Source organism: Toxorhynchites rutilus, chromosome 1 (assembly GCF_029784135.1).
Source record: "Toxorhynchites rutilus septentrionalis strain SRP chromosome 1, ASM2978413v1, whole genome shotgun sequence".
Classification (NCBI taxonomy): domain Eukaryota; kingdom Metazoa; phylum Arthropoda; class Insecta; order Diptera; family Culicidae; genus Toxorhynchites; species Toxorhynchites rutilus.
The window spans coordinates 75,956,159-75,971,460 of NC_073744.1; the positions used below are offsets into that span (position 1 = coordinate 75,956,159).

At 39.0% G+C, this 15,302-nt stretch overlaps 1 protein-coding gene across 5 annotated transcripts in view; it reads left to right on the plus strand.

The window, feature by feature from the left end:
* Positions 1 to 5,672: 5,672 nt before the first annotated feature.
* LOC129770872 (cytoplasmic polyadenylation element-binding protein 3) overlaps positions 5,673 to 15,302 on the plus strand; it is an 85,878-nt gene continuing 76,248 nt past the window's right edge. For 2 of the 5 annotated variants that reach the window (XM_055774027.1, XM_055774060.1), the window contains exons 1-2: positions 5,673 to 5,809; positions 13,671 to 13,994. In XM_055774027.1, the coding sequence (XP_055630002.1) occupies positions 13,977 to 13,994 (18 nt within the window). In that variant the 5' untranslated portion in view covers positions 5,673 to 5,809; positions 13,671 to 13,976. Of the gene's footprint in view, positions 5,923 to 6,077; positions 6,149 to 13,477; positions 13,498 to 13,670; positions 13,995 to 15,302 lie in introns of those variants that run through there. The other 3 variants (XM_055774034.1, XM_055774044.1, XM_055774053.1) reach the window with 3 other exon arrangements.

The following is a 15,302-nucleotide window of genomic DNA, read 5'->3' on the forward strand; positions in this document are numbered from 1 at the left end:
TTTCAGCTCACGTTTGGAGACGATAGTATGCGCCCCAACATTGATCTTCGCTTGCTTTACAACTCTGTGATTGCTGACCAACACCATTTCGGTTTTGTGATGTGCTATCTGCAACTTAGCCTCTTTCATCCAATTTTCCACTATCTCTATCGCCTCTGTAGCCAGCATCTCGATTTCCTCTCGAGTCTCGCCTGTCACCGTCAGGGAAATATCATCGGCGAAGCCGGTAATCTTCACTCTTGTAGGAAGCTTCAATTTCAGCACATCATCGTACATCCCGTTCCACAGCGTTGGACCCGCTGTTATATTCAATGACTTCTGTCCCTTCTCTGTGTCGTAAGCCTGAACGCTGTTTTGGAAGTAGCTTTTGAGGATCTGGCACACATAATTCGTTACCTTCATTCGGTGCAGTGCTTCGGCAATAGCTTCCCAACTGGCGCTGTTGAAAGCATTTTTCACGTAAATCGTTATTATAGCGCAGTATCGATTGCCGCGTCTATTCCGTTTTAAGGCTTTTCTGGCTGCTTCGGCAACTAACAGGATGGCATCCACCGTGGATTTATATTTCCGGAACCCGAACTGCGTCTTCGAGAGTCCGTTGTCACTTTCTGTGCACTTCGTCAACCTGTTCAGAATTATCTTCTCCAGCAGCTTTCCGAGGGTATCCAACAGACAGATGGGCTTATAGGAAGAGGGTTCCCCTGACGGCTTTCCTGGTTTCGGCAACAGTACCAGTTTCTGCTTCTTCCAAATATCTGGAAAGCATCCTTCATCCAGACACTTTTGCATCGTTGCTCTGAAAAGGTCTGGATACGCTTCAACCGCGGCTTTGAGGGCCACATTTGGGATTCCATCGGGGCCAGGTGCTTTATTCACTTTCAGTTCTTTTGCCGCCGCCAACAGCTCTTCTGTGGACACTCTCTCGACGTGTTCTTCATTTTCACTATATGGTGTTGCTGGCCAGCTCGTCGGATCATGCTGCGGGAAGAGCCCTTCTACAATATTCATCAACCGCACCGGACAGCTTTCACTGGGTGTCGATGAACTTTTAATCTTTGCCATCACCACCCTATATGCATTGCCCCAAGGATTCGCATCGGCATCGCGGCATAGTTCTCTGAAACAGTTTATCTTACTACGTCTTATTTCATGCTTAAGGGCGGCTTTTGCTGCTTTGAGTTCTTCCCTGCGCTCTACTCTGTGGATAGCATATCTGGCCCTTTGCATCCTCCTCCTGGCTCGAAGACAGTTCGACCGAAGGGAGTTAATCGTCTCGTTACACCATGTATGTATGTATGTATGTATGTATTTATGTATGTATTTGTATATCAAGTTTTTTTAAGTGAGATTTCTTTATCATCAAAAGACTTCTCTATTTTTGGAATTAACGTGTGAAACACTGTTTCAGTTAATTTATTTGCTTGGTAGGCAAATTGAAATATGTTCAATGGTCTTCTGTTCAAATATGATGATTTTATATGGAGATCAATGACCTTTTCCATCATTTTTAAGATGACAGATGTTAAGGCGGGTCCACATTATGCCGAATGATGCCGATCGGCCTGTACCAGGCGGCATATTCGGTTCGTTATGTAATGTGGACGCCCCATCGGGTGCACAAAGCCGTCACGAACACACGAAGCACTATGTCGTCAACGCTAATTCACTTCGTTTTGTTTTGGTTCGACTTTCTCGAAACGGACCCACTTGCTTTGGGTTGGGTTCGGTTTGATTCGAGTCGGATTTCGGCACGTCGGCAAGCCCGGGCGGTACGTCCACATTTAGTCGGCTTTACCGGGCGGCCAAAGCCGATTGGCGTAATGTTGACGCGTCTTTAGACTAATTGGACTATAAATTAGACTATACGCTTTGGGAGTCATTCTGTCACGTTTACCAGCCTTGAGAATAAATAAAACCCGAACTTCTCGCCATTTACAATACTCGGAACTTGACAGTTCAGTATAGTTGTATTGGTGAACCCGAGTGCGAACCCGTGAAACATCTCAGTGCGAAACTAACAGCTTTCGGGTTGAACCTAGTGCGAATTTGGGTTGAAACTGAGTGAATAAAAACCGTTTTGACAGCAGTTAGTGTGGCACTGGGATTGAAACTGAACAAAAACGAATTCGCTGTTACTGACAATCTTCATGCGTCCCATGGTAAGACAGTTTTGCTATTTGGAGTCTTCCGTTAACGAGTTCCGAACTGACCATTCATGATTTCATCGTAGCGGGGGAATACCAGTGCACGCAATTCCGTGTTGTTCCTCTAAACGGTTCCACTGTCCCTTTGCACACAAACTTTAATGATGGAAAACAAATACAAGCAGTGGGAATAACATTAAATGCGCTTGGGAATCGTGCAACTTTTGTCACACCCAACTCTCACGCAGAGCGTCTGAAGAATCACTTCTCAAAACCAAATCGCCAAAATGCGTGCCCATGGCGTCCGCGGGATAATCAGAGACCGCCCGAAGCCGAACGATGACTGCCTGCTGATAAGATAGCGGAAGATGTACCGGGTGCCCAGCCCACTTGATCACTAAACTGACGATGTCTGTGTTGCCAGGACTAGGCATGCCACACAATATCCTATTTTAAAACAGCACCGGATGAATCCCGTCTGGTCCTGGAGATTTAAATGGCTTCAAGGAATCCACTGCCCACTCAACCCTTGACTTTGTAAAGACCGCCCTAGCCATTTCATTAGCTTTATTCTCGTCTCTGATTTGACAAGATTGAGCTGTATTGAAGACCTGTGCGTGTCCGTAAGTCAAATGGATTGAGCCTGGGAAGTGTGTTTCCATCATAATACTAAGTGTTTCCTGGGAGTCGGTTGTATATTGACCGTTTCCATTTTTCAGACTACCAAGTCCGTTAGTGTGATTCTTGATTCTTTTGCCATATAATGTTTACATAACAGATTTGTGAGTTAACGTGCGCATAGAACACGTTTTTTTCTCTTTCATGGGCAGTATATGACTACAATGCCGAAGAATTCCAAGAAACTTTACTATTTTACGATGGTTATGGTCGATGTGGAGAATCCATTTAAATTTTGTTGTAATACTAGCCCTAAGTAAGTTATTGAAGCGACTCTTTCAAGTTTTTCTTCCCCGAGATGTAACATAAGGTTCACATTACAAAACCTGTTAGTGCTAGAGAAAATTATGAACTTAGTTTTTGACGCATTAGTTGTTAAACGGTTGTCATAAAACCTTCGATTTAATAAATTCAAGTCAAGCTGTATGTTTTGAGATAGACCTTCAATATTGTTTGATTCGTAGATAAGTTCTAGAAAAAATAGTTTTTGAGCTGCTATGATCATTAATAACTACACGTTGCTGCCTACCAGTTAGATATGAATCGAGTAGTTTCTAAGCATTTTGCCTAATGCCATAGTTTTGTAATTTTAACAGTAGCAGACAGTGAGGTACCCAATCAAAGGCTTTCGACACATCTATGAAGATTGCGGAACAAATTTTTCGTTGGTCGAGGCAATGCTGGATTTCATTACCTAGATTTACAGTGGCACTGGTTATGTTTGATTTGGGCTGGAAGTCGTACTGATTCTTGTTAATTATTTTATGGCGTAGAGAAAAGCTGATGGAAAAATTATTGAAAGCGTTACAAATTTCAGATGAGTTTCTTAATTGCGAATCACCCACACAAATCTCGGTTATCGCATTACGGTAAGTTTTATTATTTTTATGAAAAACATGAATAATTACATTTGGATGATATAAAGCGAAATTGTTGCGTATTTCACAAAAAATTGTATTTTTCTGTTATACTGTGAGAGTACATACTATGAGTACATTATGTAGAAGTGTATTTTCAAATATTATTGGCAATCCTTTAGAATTGATCAATCAGCAGCTGGTCCGAAATCGACCCTCTATTGTCTGGTCTTGTCTTAAGGTAATATTATATTATCAGGCACGTAGCATAACCGGCACGGCACGTTTCATGCAAGACAAATATTATTGCGTGTGTTTCAAATGTGTATGCGTATATATAGCGGATCGGCTCCGGGCATACACAGCACGCTTCAGACAAATGCATAAAGGAATTCTCGAAAAGAATATTTTGCCGGTGCCGGGCACGAACTACACGGGCGAGTAGCACCATACATACAAATCTAACGTCGGAGTTCGTGGTATGGGTGCGTTCGTCGCTCTTCGGTACGACATTGGTTCAATCACCAATAGCTACACTCGGCTCAATTTCATCAACGCGAATTTACTCTTCCGCTACGAAAACAAATTTCTTCGCTCCGTATGCACTGCCGGTCCGTGCTATGCCTGATAATATGAATACATCATGTTTTTGTCTGCCCGTGTCGGTACGTGCCGTTTACGCTACGTGCTTCTTCTTCTTGAATGGCGTTAACGTTCCCTGTGGAACTTTTGCCGTCTCAACGTATTCATTAACTAGCGTCGTTCATTAATACTTGGTTGAGATTTCTATGCCGAATAACACGCCTTGAATGTACTCTGGAGTGGCAAGCTCTAGAATACGCGTGACCACAGTGCAAGCCGGAAGAATTTTCTTTGACGAAAAATCCCCCAACCAGAACGGGAATCGAACCCGAACACCCGGCATGATAGTGTGGGACGCTAACCACTCGGCCACGGGTGCAAATATATTATCCAACGCTACGTGCTGGATAATATAAAACGGCCTTTAGGATCAAACTATCGACTGACAAAAGTGCTGTGGGGGCTTTAAAAGTGGCAAATAATTAACTTCTGAATAAACCCAAAATTGTGGAGATTAACCCCTTGCAGTACGATGTTATTTCCACTAGTTGCGTTATTTAGTTCCAAAATAAAAAAGTACATTTCATTTTAGTGGTGGAGTTCATTCAAAATTTCAAAATTTTATAAAAATCAACGGAAATATATTAATTTGTGTTGTATGGAATCATTCGAAACAGTCCCACGAATATCACACGTCTGAAGCTATGTAATCATTCCACATCGATACACCACGAGTGAGGTTCGATGTTGTATGTTCTGGTACAGTGTAATCACCACGAGTGTGGTTCGACGAGTGTGATTCTCAAAGTGGTCGATATCGGGTCGACAAGACACTATATAAGTTGTGTTACGTGAACCAACTTTCCACAAAAATATTAGTCATTCTTATAACGGACTAATATTGTATCAATAATTATTAATTACACTTGATATTTTCTGAATTTTATGTCTATTCATTGATGAGAAAATGATATCAAGTTTATTCACTTGACCAACCACTAAGTTTTTGGGGGTCGATGGTTTCACTTTGTTCTGGAAAAGGGATCTCTTGCCCGAAATAGTTTGGGAGTCCATGCTCTAAACGAACACTGCACAAATTGGAGGAATTTTCTTCCATGAGAAAATCGCCCGGTCTGAACGGCAATAGACCCCCAATAAATGACTTTAGTAGCGCCAGCCTAACTATTCCTTGTATCCATGAAAAATCCGTGTGTTCACATAAAATAAAACTCACGGTCTCATCATGCCCGTTTCGTCATTCCTGGACACCCGGAAGTCTACATTTAATCATGAGTATATGAATGCACTCATCGCTCTCGGATGAATCCGTCGCCATTGGTTCCGCTCTTCGCCCAGCGTTATTATTGGGTGATATACTCGTAGATTGGGCTCGGTCAGTTCGTCTGTGTCAGTTCGACGAGTAACATCGAACGTTTTCCATCTTGTGCGGGACGCAATAACTGAAAAACTAGAATCAGTTAAATAGAATATATTTAGTGGAAAACACACAGTGTGGTTGGTGTCCGAACACCGCATTACTCGTGTGGTGTATGTATGATTGAAGTGTGACTTTTTTCCGTGCTTAGTCTAATAATTGGCGAAAGTTGTTATACTGATACCGTACATGAGCAAAATTGCTTTCTTCTACTGTAAACTTCCCGGTAGGCAACGTGTTTGCAGGGACAAAAGTTATCGGAAGTGTGCATCGAAAGGATTGACCGGATGAAAAAGCTGGATATTTTGAAGTCTCCTAAACTGTTCGATTCAAATATTTAGTGTTTCGAAGCTTGAAAACTTATCTTTTGCGTTTTGTTAGTTTGTTCGACACAAGGACGATAAGGACAAAAATGGAATTAACCTCAAATATTCTGCCGAGCTCGAAAGCCGGTAGGTCTGGTTGATTAAAATTCTGTTCCAGTGGCATATTGCGAATTACACATATTGAGAGGGAGACATTGAATCTGCCTCTGGGGAGAGAAAAATATATACGGAGATTCCTCGGTGGCGGCACTCTGGTGATTTCTATTTTTTTCTGCAATCGTTTTATCAACCGAGGCTCGATGATGCTTTTAGGTATCTTTGCATCCCTTTCTTTGGATTATTAAAGTGTGACAATGACAGTCAGGGGGAAATACAGATGTAAAGAGTACGAGCTAAAAAAAACGACAGTCAGAGTCGATAAGAGCGACTCAATAAAGCACAATAGGATCTCAGATGAAGAGACAAAAGGACATTGCTGTGGTGAACCGAACTATTGTGATAATATTTACCGTTATATGTCAATAATATCAGACGAGTAGTGCTAGGATTAGATGGAACTGATATCTACGCATGAAAGCTGTGCCTTCCATACAGGTGATACAAATTATGTCGCTCAGGCGGCAATCACCTATCAGTTAGTTGAAATTTGCTGAAGCAGTACGTTTTACATATCCTTACCAAAATATATTCATGCGGATAAACCGATTTCAGCATCTAGTTTTGTGAATATTCTTTGTTCAAATTTTTTATGCTGCAAAACTTGAATCACTGTTTACATGTTTTTTTTTATCGCCGATTCAAATATTCATTAGTGATCTTTTGGTAACACATTCTTTCTAATGTGGCACTTTTCTGGGAATATTTTCTATAATTATAAAAAAGTAATGTGCCTTCTTCTTGAATGGCGTTAACGTTCCCTTGTGGAACTTTTGCCGTCTCAACGTATGCATTAACTAGCGTCATTTATTAATACTTGGTCGAGATTTCTTAAGCCAAATAACACGCCTTGAATGTATTCCGAGGGGCAAGCTCTTGAATACGCATGACCACAGTGCAAGTCGAAGGAAATTTCTTTGACGAAAAATCCCCCGGCCAGAACGGGAATCGAACCCGAACACCCGGCATGATAATGTGAGACGCTAACCACTCGGCCACGGGTGCACTTTAATGTAATGTGACATAAAAGTCATTTTGGATTTAAGTCAGAATGTTCTTTTAAATACCATTGGAGCTTTGTATGTTTTCGAAAATAACGTAAGGGTCTGACGGGGTAAAGAAGTAAAAAATTCCGCCAAACCAAATCACCAGCTCTGTGGAAAATAATGTATAGGGTACACTATAAGAAATTTTTATTATTTTTTTAACCCCTATGAGGACCTTTGGTGAATAACGTAGTTTTCAAGTTTTGCACACCCTTATCAATAGCTTTGAGATGAAAAATTGAAAAAAATACTGAAAGTGCATTCTTCTATGGCGTATCGAGAAATATTATCAATAAAATTTTGTCATAAATTGAAGTACTAAAAAATCTTGAAAAGTTGAAGTTGAAGAAAGAAATATTTCTAATTTATGAATACAGGGCGGACTCGAGTATATACTTCGATTTCTTTTCACTGTATAAAATCGAGTCGAAAAAAAATTCTTAAATTTATTTTTATACATATATTTTCCGGTTTTTTAAAAAACCACGTTAAACCCTCTAAAATTATTTTTTTTTTATTTGCGTGAAAAAACTATAGTAGATCATAGTTTTGTCGAAAAAAATCATTTTTATTTTGAACTGCTCGTAGTAGTTATACCCTAAGATGGAAAGCATAAAAACCAATTTTGGTTTGGCTGAAGGTGTGAATTGATGTCCCATTTATGGTATATGACTTGGGTTTCCGATGTGCATCTCAGGTTTTTGCAATTCCTCTTTCCGTATCTGTATCTGGAAAATGCTCCATTCTAACATGCCGGACATCAGAGGATGGAAATTACGCTCGCTTTACCTCAGTTCGGTAAATTAATATTTAAATGAGGATTCCAAAAAATTATAGGAGGTTGTATCCAAGACACGACCACTTTGTTGACGTAGAACTACGCTGTTATTTTGTTTAAGTTGCTGTTCAAGTTGCAAGTTATCTCCGCTTTGCACTCTTCTCAACAGAAGCCCTTTCTATTATTATTTCCAGTCTCGATTAGCTTAGCTGACATCCTTGGTGGAGATAGTTTTGCTACTGTCATCTGAAACCAAAACACACAAAATTCCTGAACAATTATTTTCTTGGTGAGCCGATAATAGCCTAGTTTGATGATTTCCCACACAATTGTGTAGTTCTTCGTTCTTTCTTTTCATTGTTCACGGAGCCATGAAAGCATTCCCCTTCGTTGATCGCCAATAACTTGCTCGTTATTGACGGCATGGGTAGGGATGCTCACAAATGAGCACAACAAATGTATGAGAAAATGGAAATGCTTCTAGTTTTCATCAATATAAACCGTTTAAATATCAGGGAATTGTAATATCTGGCATAAAAAAACAAATCTTAGGAAATTTCCGATTTGTTTGGTATATAAATCGTCTAAATCCTTTCGCGGCAAAAATAGTTATTAACGTTAACTTTATTCATAAAAACGTGACCTGTTTTCTGATTTGACATCCTTAATGAAAGACGTAGTTCTACGTCAAAAATCTGATTTTTTTGTTTTTAAATTCAGTAGACTTCGGATCAGTTTTGTCAGCGGATCCAGTGAACTTTCCGGGTCCTACAAGTAGGCCTGACACATTTGACTGTCCTTCAATCTCAGCTTTTAGTGGAATATATTTTTTTGTTTTTCAATTCCCTTGTCATTGTAGTATTCACCATTGCTTCCGAAGTCGTCTTCAGGATCTACTTCGTCATAACTACATACCGTGCTGGGAAGCAAACTTATAGAAAACTGAAAAATAGACTCAATTTCTGCAGAACAGCTGTATCTGATGTTAATTTTCAGTAGGTTACACTTCAGCAGGAGTCGGATTTTTTTTTCGCTAAACTGTCCAACACCGTTTCAAGGCGGGTTATGGTTTTTACCGAAAAACTGTAACTATCAGTTACCATAACAACAAAACTTGATATCGAACGTAAAATAATTAAAAAAATAAAATAAACTTACCGAACAGTTTTTCCACCAATGAAATGTTTAAAAAGTGTGTTTGTTTTTCGTTTGGAGTGCGCGACCGAAATCGAAATCGCGCACTCAGAAGAGCAGAAGAGACGATATTTGATGAAAAATTCCTTCTACGTATATGATCGAATTTCAACAATGACGGGGTTATTAAACTTCTTTATTGTTCCGGGATCTGCTTGAACTGGATCTACTTCGAAAAGTACGCTACGTAGAACATTTGTGTTGCTTTCATTTAAAAGATGAGATAATTTAGTACAGGATATAGATGTGAAACATCGAAATTAGTGGATTTCAATAACATTTTGGAAGTATAAAAACTTGAAAGATAATGGTTTTGAAGGTGTGATTATTAATTTTAACCCAAAAATTCAGAATGAATTTGGTTGGGGGCACTTTTTACTTCCTTACACAACATTTTGAAGAAACCAATTATACTGTTATCATTAATATGTCGAGCAAAAATTTTCATGTTAAAATAGCTCCATGGTGATCCATAGTATTAAACACAAAAAGTTGTGGCGGGTCTTACATAGAGCTTGTATCTCACTAGGCTCAGTACTCGTTGCTCTACGACTCGATTCCAGTTCATTTGTAAAATAAATATAAAACTAATTGTTCAAAAGTCGAGTCTGAGAATGATGCTCGAGCTTAATGTTTCATGAACACTTACTAATTTTTCTTTCTTTTTTGGTAAACAATTCGAGGGCGATAATTAATCTTCATTTGTCTATTCAGTGACGGACAAAACAAAAAGACTTCATAGATCTTTTTTCGTTCATCATTTCAAAAACAGAGGAATGGAGGAAACTTACAAGCAATCGGTATATGTTTATTCAATAGGCAAAAACGTTCAACGAAAAATACATTCATTGCAATTCAAGAAGAAACTAAAAAAATCATCTTCACTGTCTAAAAAGTAGCAGACAAAATAATAAGAACAGTAAGACTTAATTTCACGAACATATTTGCACCTATTCCCGTTTCCACCGATCGTGAAGTGTAAAAATGAACTCCGTGTATAAAGTGGAGTGGAAACCAGAATGACCCGGCGTCATTTCCAACGTCGTTTCTAAGAGAAATGTCAGATGTATTTTGTTTTGTTTATCTTCGAGTTGTGTCGAAAAAGGAATATGATCGGCGATTACGATGAGCACGAGAAATCGCTCTGTTTACATAAACTAGAGCGTGAAGTGTAAATTAGAATAACATGGGTGGATGAACTCGGTATATTCATAATGAATTCTACCAAATGTTTACAGTTGCGTGTAATCCGTAATAAGGTTGATCTCACTCCAAATTGATGATCACGTTTAGTGCATTCGGGAATAACGCCCATTATGTGAAAAATAATTTTCAAGTGACTCCAATGGCCGAGCGGTTAGCGTCACACATGTGATTGGAGCTTCGGGCCTAATTCTTTTGTCAAGCCTTTTTTTTCCTACTTCCACTGGTACACGCGTGAATTGTCACTCAGAATACCATCAAGTTGTGGAAAGTTAGTGTCACCTAAAAAAAAAGAAAATCAATATTTTATCGTATATTCATAGTTCTTGGAAACTTCTCGAACTCTGTTCGGTAAGGAATCGATAAGAATATGGATATACCTGGAAACAGAAAACCAATTTTTCACGGACTGTGTAGTGTGCTTCGCAGGACAACAGGTGTCATATCCTACTCAGCACGACAGAGCGTCATGCTCCTCAATAAGCCCATTATTTGTTTAGTCCAAACGATGGGCCTAGTACAGTACCACGTGAAGTAACTCCATAATATTATCATCTCGTTTGAAAGCCATTGTACTGGGGCTCGAATGCTGTATGCTGGACATCGGATCCTTTTTTTCCATTGAATATGATCATATTAATCTTCGATTCATTCAATCATACAATGTTCTTTATTTGTAGGAGCCTCCAATCACATAGACCATACAAGGTCTAATGAACAATTTTACTAACTTTTACTAACGTATGTATTTTTCCAATGCATTTAAAACTGTTCGTTGGTTAAATAGTTTTACATGTTAGAATAGCATGTATTTCTGCTTGAGAAACTGGAGGCCACCGTCCCATTGGAATTGACATGTCGACCTCTGTCTGGTTCAGTAACCTCAGCTTCTGTAGACAATATCAAACCCATCGGTATTAAACACGTGTGACCCTGGACGAGTTTTAGGACCACCTTCCCATACACTGCGATTGGAGTCAATCACTTTGAAAGAAACACTTTGTTCCCATCGAAGATTGGATGTACATGATCACTTAGTGTTCAATAAAAAAATCTTTTAGGATTTGGATTAACACGTTGACTGTCATCGGTGACTGACAATTTTTTAATTTTTTCTCGCAGAAATTTTACTGCTTTCGAGCAGAAATACCTTCTTATGATAAGAAACGATGGTCCTAATACGTTCAAAAATTTCCATCGAGTAGTACGATATCAGCGAATGACCTGACGGTAAAAAGTCGCTATAACACCGCGTGGCACTCAACTTGTTGAGAGATGTCTCTTAAGATTTTAATCTTGAAAAATGTTTCACACGTTTAAGCCCAATAGCGCCTTTCTCTGCTTCAGGTTGCACATATTGGTGCGAGGTTAGACGATGCAAAACAGCGGTTATTGATAAGCATTCCACACGTTGTAGTTTATGAAACTTTTTCCGAGATGATATTTGTTTAGGCTGTTGCTCCAGCTTTTTCCCGAGCATACTGCTACAAGTCCATAGAGCAATGTGAAATTTGGATATTACATGCTCCAGTTGGTCGTTCCAATTTAGTTTTTGGTCAAGCATGACGCTTAAATACTTGGTTCATTTTGAAAGTCTCAATTGTACTCCTCCCAACCTAGTATTTTATTTTTCTGGTAAATGAGAAATGTCTGTTTTAGAAGGGTGTGGAGGAGATATGGCGTAGTGGTAACATCTGTACCTCTCATGCTAAAGGTCACGAGTTCAATTCTTACTCCCGAAACTCTTCCGAAATGCAAGTAAAGGGACGAACCAACCAAAAGTGTTGAAAGTCACTATACTACAGAATTGGAAAAAATGTTTTGAAGGATTAGGGATCCAAGGATTGGTCCATCAATGTTACACCATTTGAGTGTGTAGTTTAAGACTGTTTGCCTTCTGTTTCACAAATGAAGGAGACAAAACTCCCCTTGAGGCAACCTTTTATTGGTTTCGTGGTTCAAGTAGAGATCCTCCTAATTTGGCTGTTATTAGTCGCTTGGTTAGCAAAACGTGTACTCCATTGGAAATGCACTTGTCAAAATCATATTTGGCATATATTTAGTTATAAATTTGTTGAATGCACCCTGCAGCGTCAAGAGATTTCTGAAAGTCTCGCCACTTTTTGCTATTTTCATGACCAGTCAGTCAAAAAGTTCTCTAGCAAATTTAAGTATTATTTGTGAGTGCTTTATGTTGAGAAATGTCATTTCTCTGAGGCTACGCCTAATAAAAGTCCGAACGAGTACACGGTGTATCGTTTCCGAACTGAGAAACTTTATTCATGCTGAATGCTAGCTGCTGATAGGAATGGATCCTTATTCTAGAACTGCTCGAGCATCACCACTCATCCGGTACGCAATCGATCTTTTGTTTTTTTGAATCATGCAACAATTTTCTTTCCCACTTAACGTTCAATAATCAATCATCATTTGAAAAACGCCTGTCAAGTAGCGATGCTTTGCTGTTTTTTCAACGATAATTTTCATGTTGTACATACAGGTGGTCTTTTTATTTTGTCCGTCACTGTATAGTGTATGCAAATTTCCATCTCATGAACAGAGAAAGGGTGATATAGTCACAATTCAAGCTGAATGAAATCTCATGTTAGAAAAATTGACTGAAAGTCTTTGTTTCGCGTGATCAAGTTAATTATTATGATATCTTGAACTGTCCCATATATTTAATATTCACACATTCTTAACTAATGCTATTTACAGTTCTACTTCAAATTAACTAGAATTGAAAATCAACTTTACAACAACACTTTAACAGCGAAGCTAATACCTATCCCGCGTTGTATATAAGAACAGCAAAAACATCCAACTGACGACAACGTGGTTTCACGCCTAGTTCGCGAGAAGAGAATGTCCTTTCCGTTCTACGATTCGGAAAATCCGAGAGCAAAACTCTCGCTCTTGTTTTCGTGTCAACACAGGAATAGTGTGATTCGCGTTCTATTTCAACATGCATTCATTCCTTCAGTGAAGCTTTGCAAATGTGTTCTGTTGTGTACGGCATCATTTACAAAACAGTGAAGAACTCGGAGAGAGTAATATTTAAATTGGTTCTAATCTTCATCTTTTCATCCTCCCTCTGCGTGTGTATTTTTGCGAAAGTGTTTTAATGTTTTTTTTGTTCCTTTGATACGTTTGAATCTTGGAACGAAACTCTTGTCGGGAAAAGATGTGCTAAATTTGATGTTCGAAAAAGCGAATATTTGATTGTGTTCGATGCGTATGATGCATTTATTGTTTTTGTTGTCCATTCCAGAGTAATCAAGACGCAAGCGAATAGCTCGAAGAACAAAAAAAAAATTGTGGCATTTTCTAGAGATGCAAAAATCATTATAGAAGGCTATCTTAAAAGAACGACCTGCCAAATCCACATACACATAATATCAGGCTTTAAGGACATTAAAGTGTTGACGGGAGCTTGTTGAAAAGAGCCAACGAAACGAGAGAGAGAGAGAGAGAGTGTGTGAGAAGTGAGACTCAAGTGTGTAGAAGGAAGGAGTTTAATCTCGGGCAGTAAAATACATACAACGGAGGAAAACTGACGCTATACCGGGTTGAAGAGATGCCCTCGCTGCAACAGGTGAGTAGTCTAATTTTGTTGACACTGTTTGTTTTATAATATCTACACGTGTTCTCTCGTTTGGTTCCGTTCTGTTATGTTTGTCAATCCTCGTAAAATCAACACCCTTCGTGGGAAAAACGTTTCACCTGAAAATTATGCTACTCAATTATGACTGTGTACAATTATGAACGTGTACGGTTAGGGGTATGGGTGCTGCCGATTGCATATGATGTTGATCATTAGGTGAAAAAGGATTAAATACAATTCACGCTTAACTTTTCAATAGGACCTATTCGTTTCGATCGATTCTCTTCATCGTCATTCTCTACCGTGAATAACTCAACGGTAAGTCTTTCCTCGTGTGTTCGACGATCTGCATTCTAGAAGACAATCTATCAAACTATCTGAAATACACTGATAAATCCGTCGTCGTGGCAGTTGTTATCTAAAGAGAAGTTCAATAAAGAAAATCGATCAAAATAAATAGGTCCTATTGAAAAGTTAAGCGTGAACTCGTCATGTTCAATCACACGCTCGTTTTATGACGTTTATGATCCTTGAATGTGCCATGGTTGTTTCGTCGCATCATGACGATTTGTTAGGACAGGAATCACACATATTCAATGTTACATATAGCATTTGTTTCCAACGATTGATTATTCATACACGATCCGAGGCTTCAAGTGCTCCCTTGGCTGAGTGGTTAGCGTCACACATTATCATATCGGGAATGTGTATTTGTGAACCTGTAACTGCCCGAAATCTTCGAAGGTGAAAAATGAAGACCGAATCTATCCTCAGTAGCTTCGCTTCGACTACAACTGCTTCGGCAGTCGCCGTCAACGAAAAGTGTATTGACTAGCGTTGAGAGCGAGGATGACTGATGAACTAGTTACGTTAATGGTTATTCTAACTGACGACGCGACTAATTAATACAAAACTACCTCTTCGTTCAACTGACTTCAATCCACATTTCTACCCCCCCTAGGAACGAAATTGTTATCCGCGTACGCAATTTTTTTTTCGTCCATATAAAGAGGAACGAAAACTTGATTTCTGATGCAAAAAAAAAAAGACGGGTGGGTAATGTCGGGGACATAACCAGAGTGACGTAGGACTATACAAAGGGGACAGCTTTTGCTAAATATATATTTTAAATATATTGTTTTATTTTCTTCTGCTACGTGAATACCTACCTATCTACCTGAAAAATGGATTAGTTTACTGTTTACTCTTCATGAACATGTTGGGGGTTCTGAAAAGAACCTTTGGTGTTGTGTTTTTGCGTTTTTTTACAAACTTTCTCAATTTTTTCTCGCTGTCTTA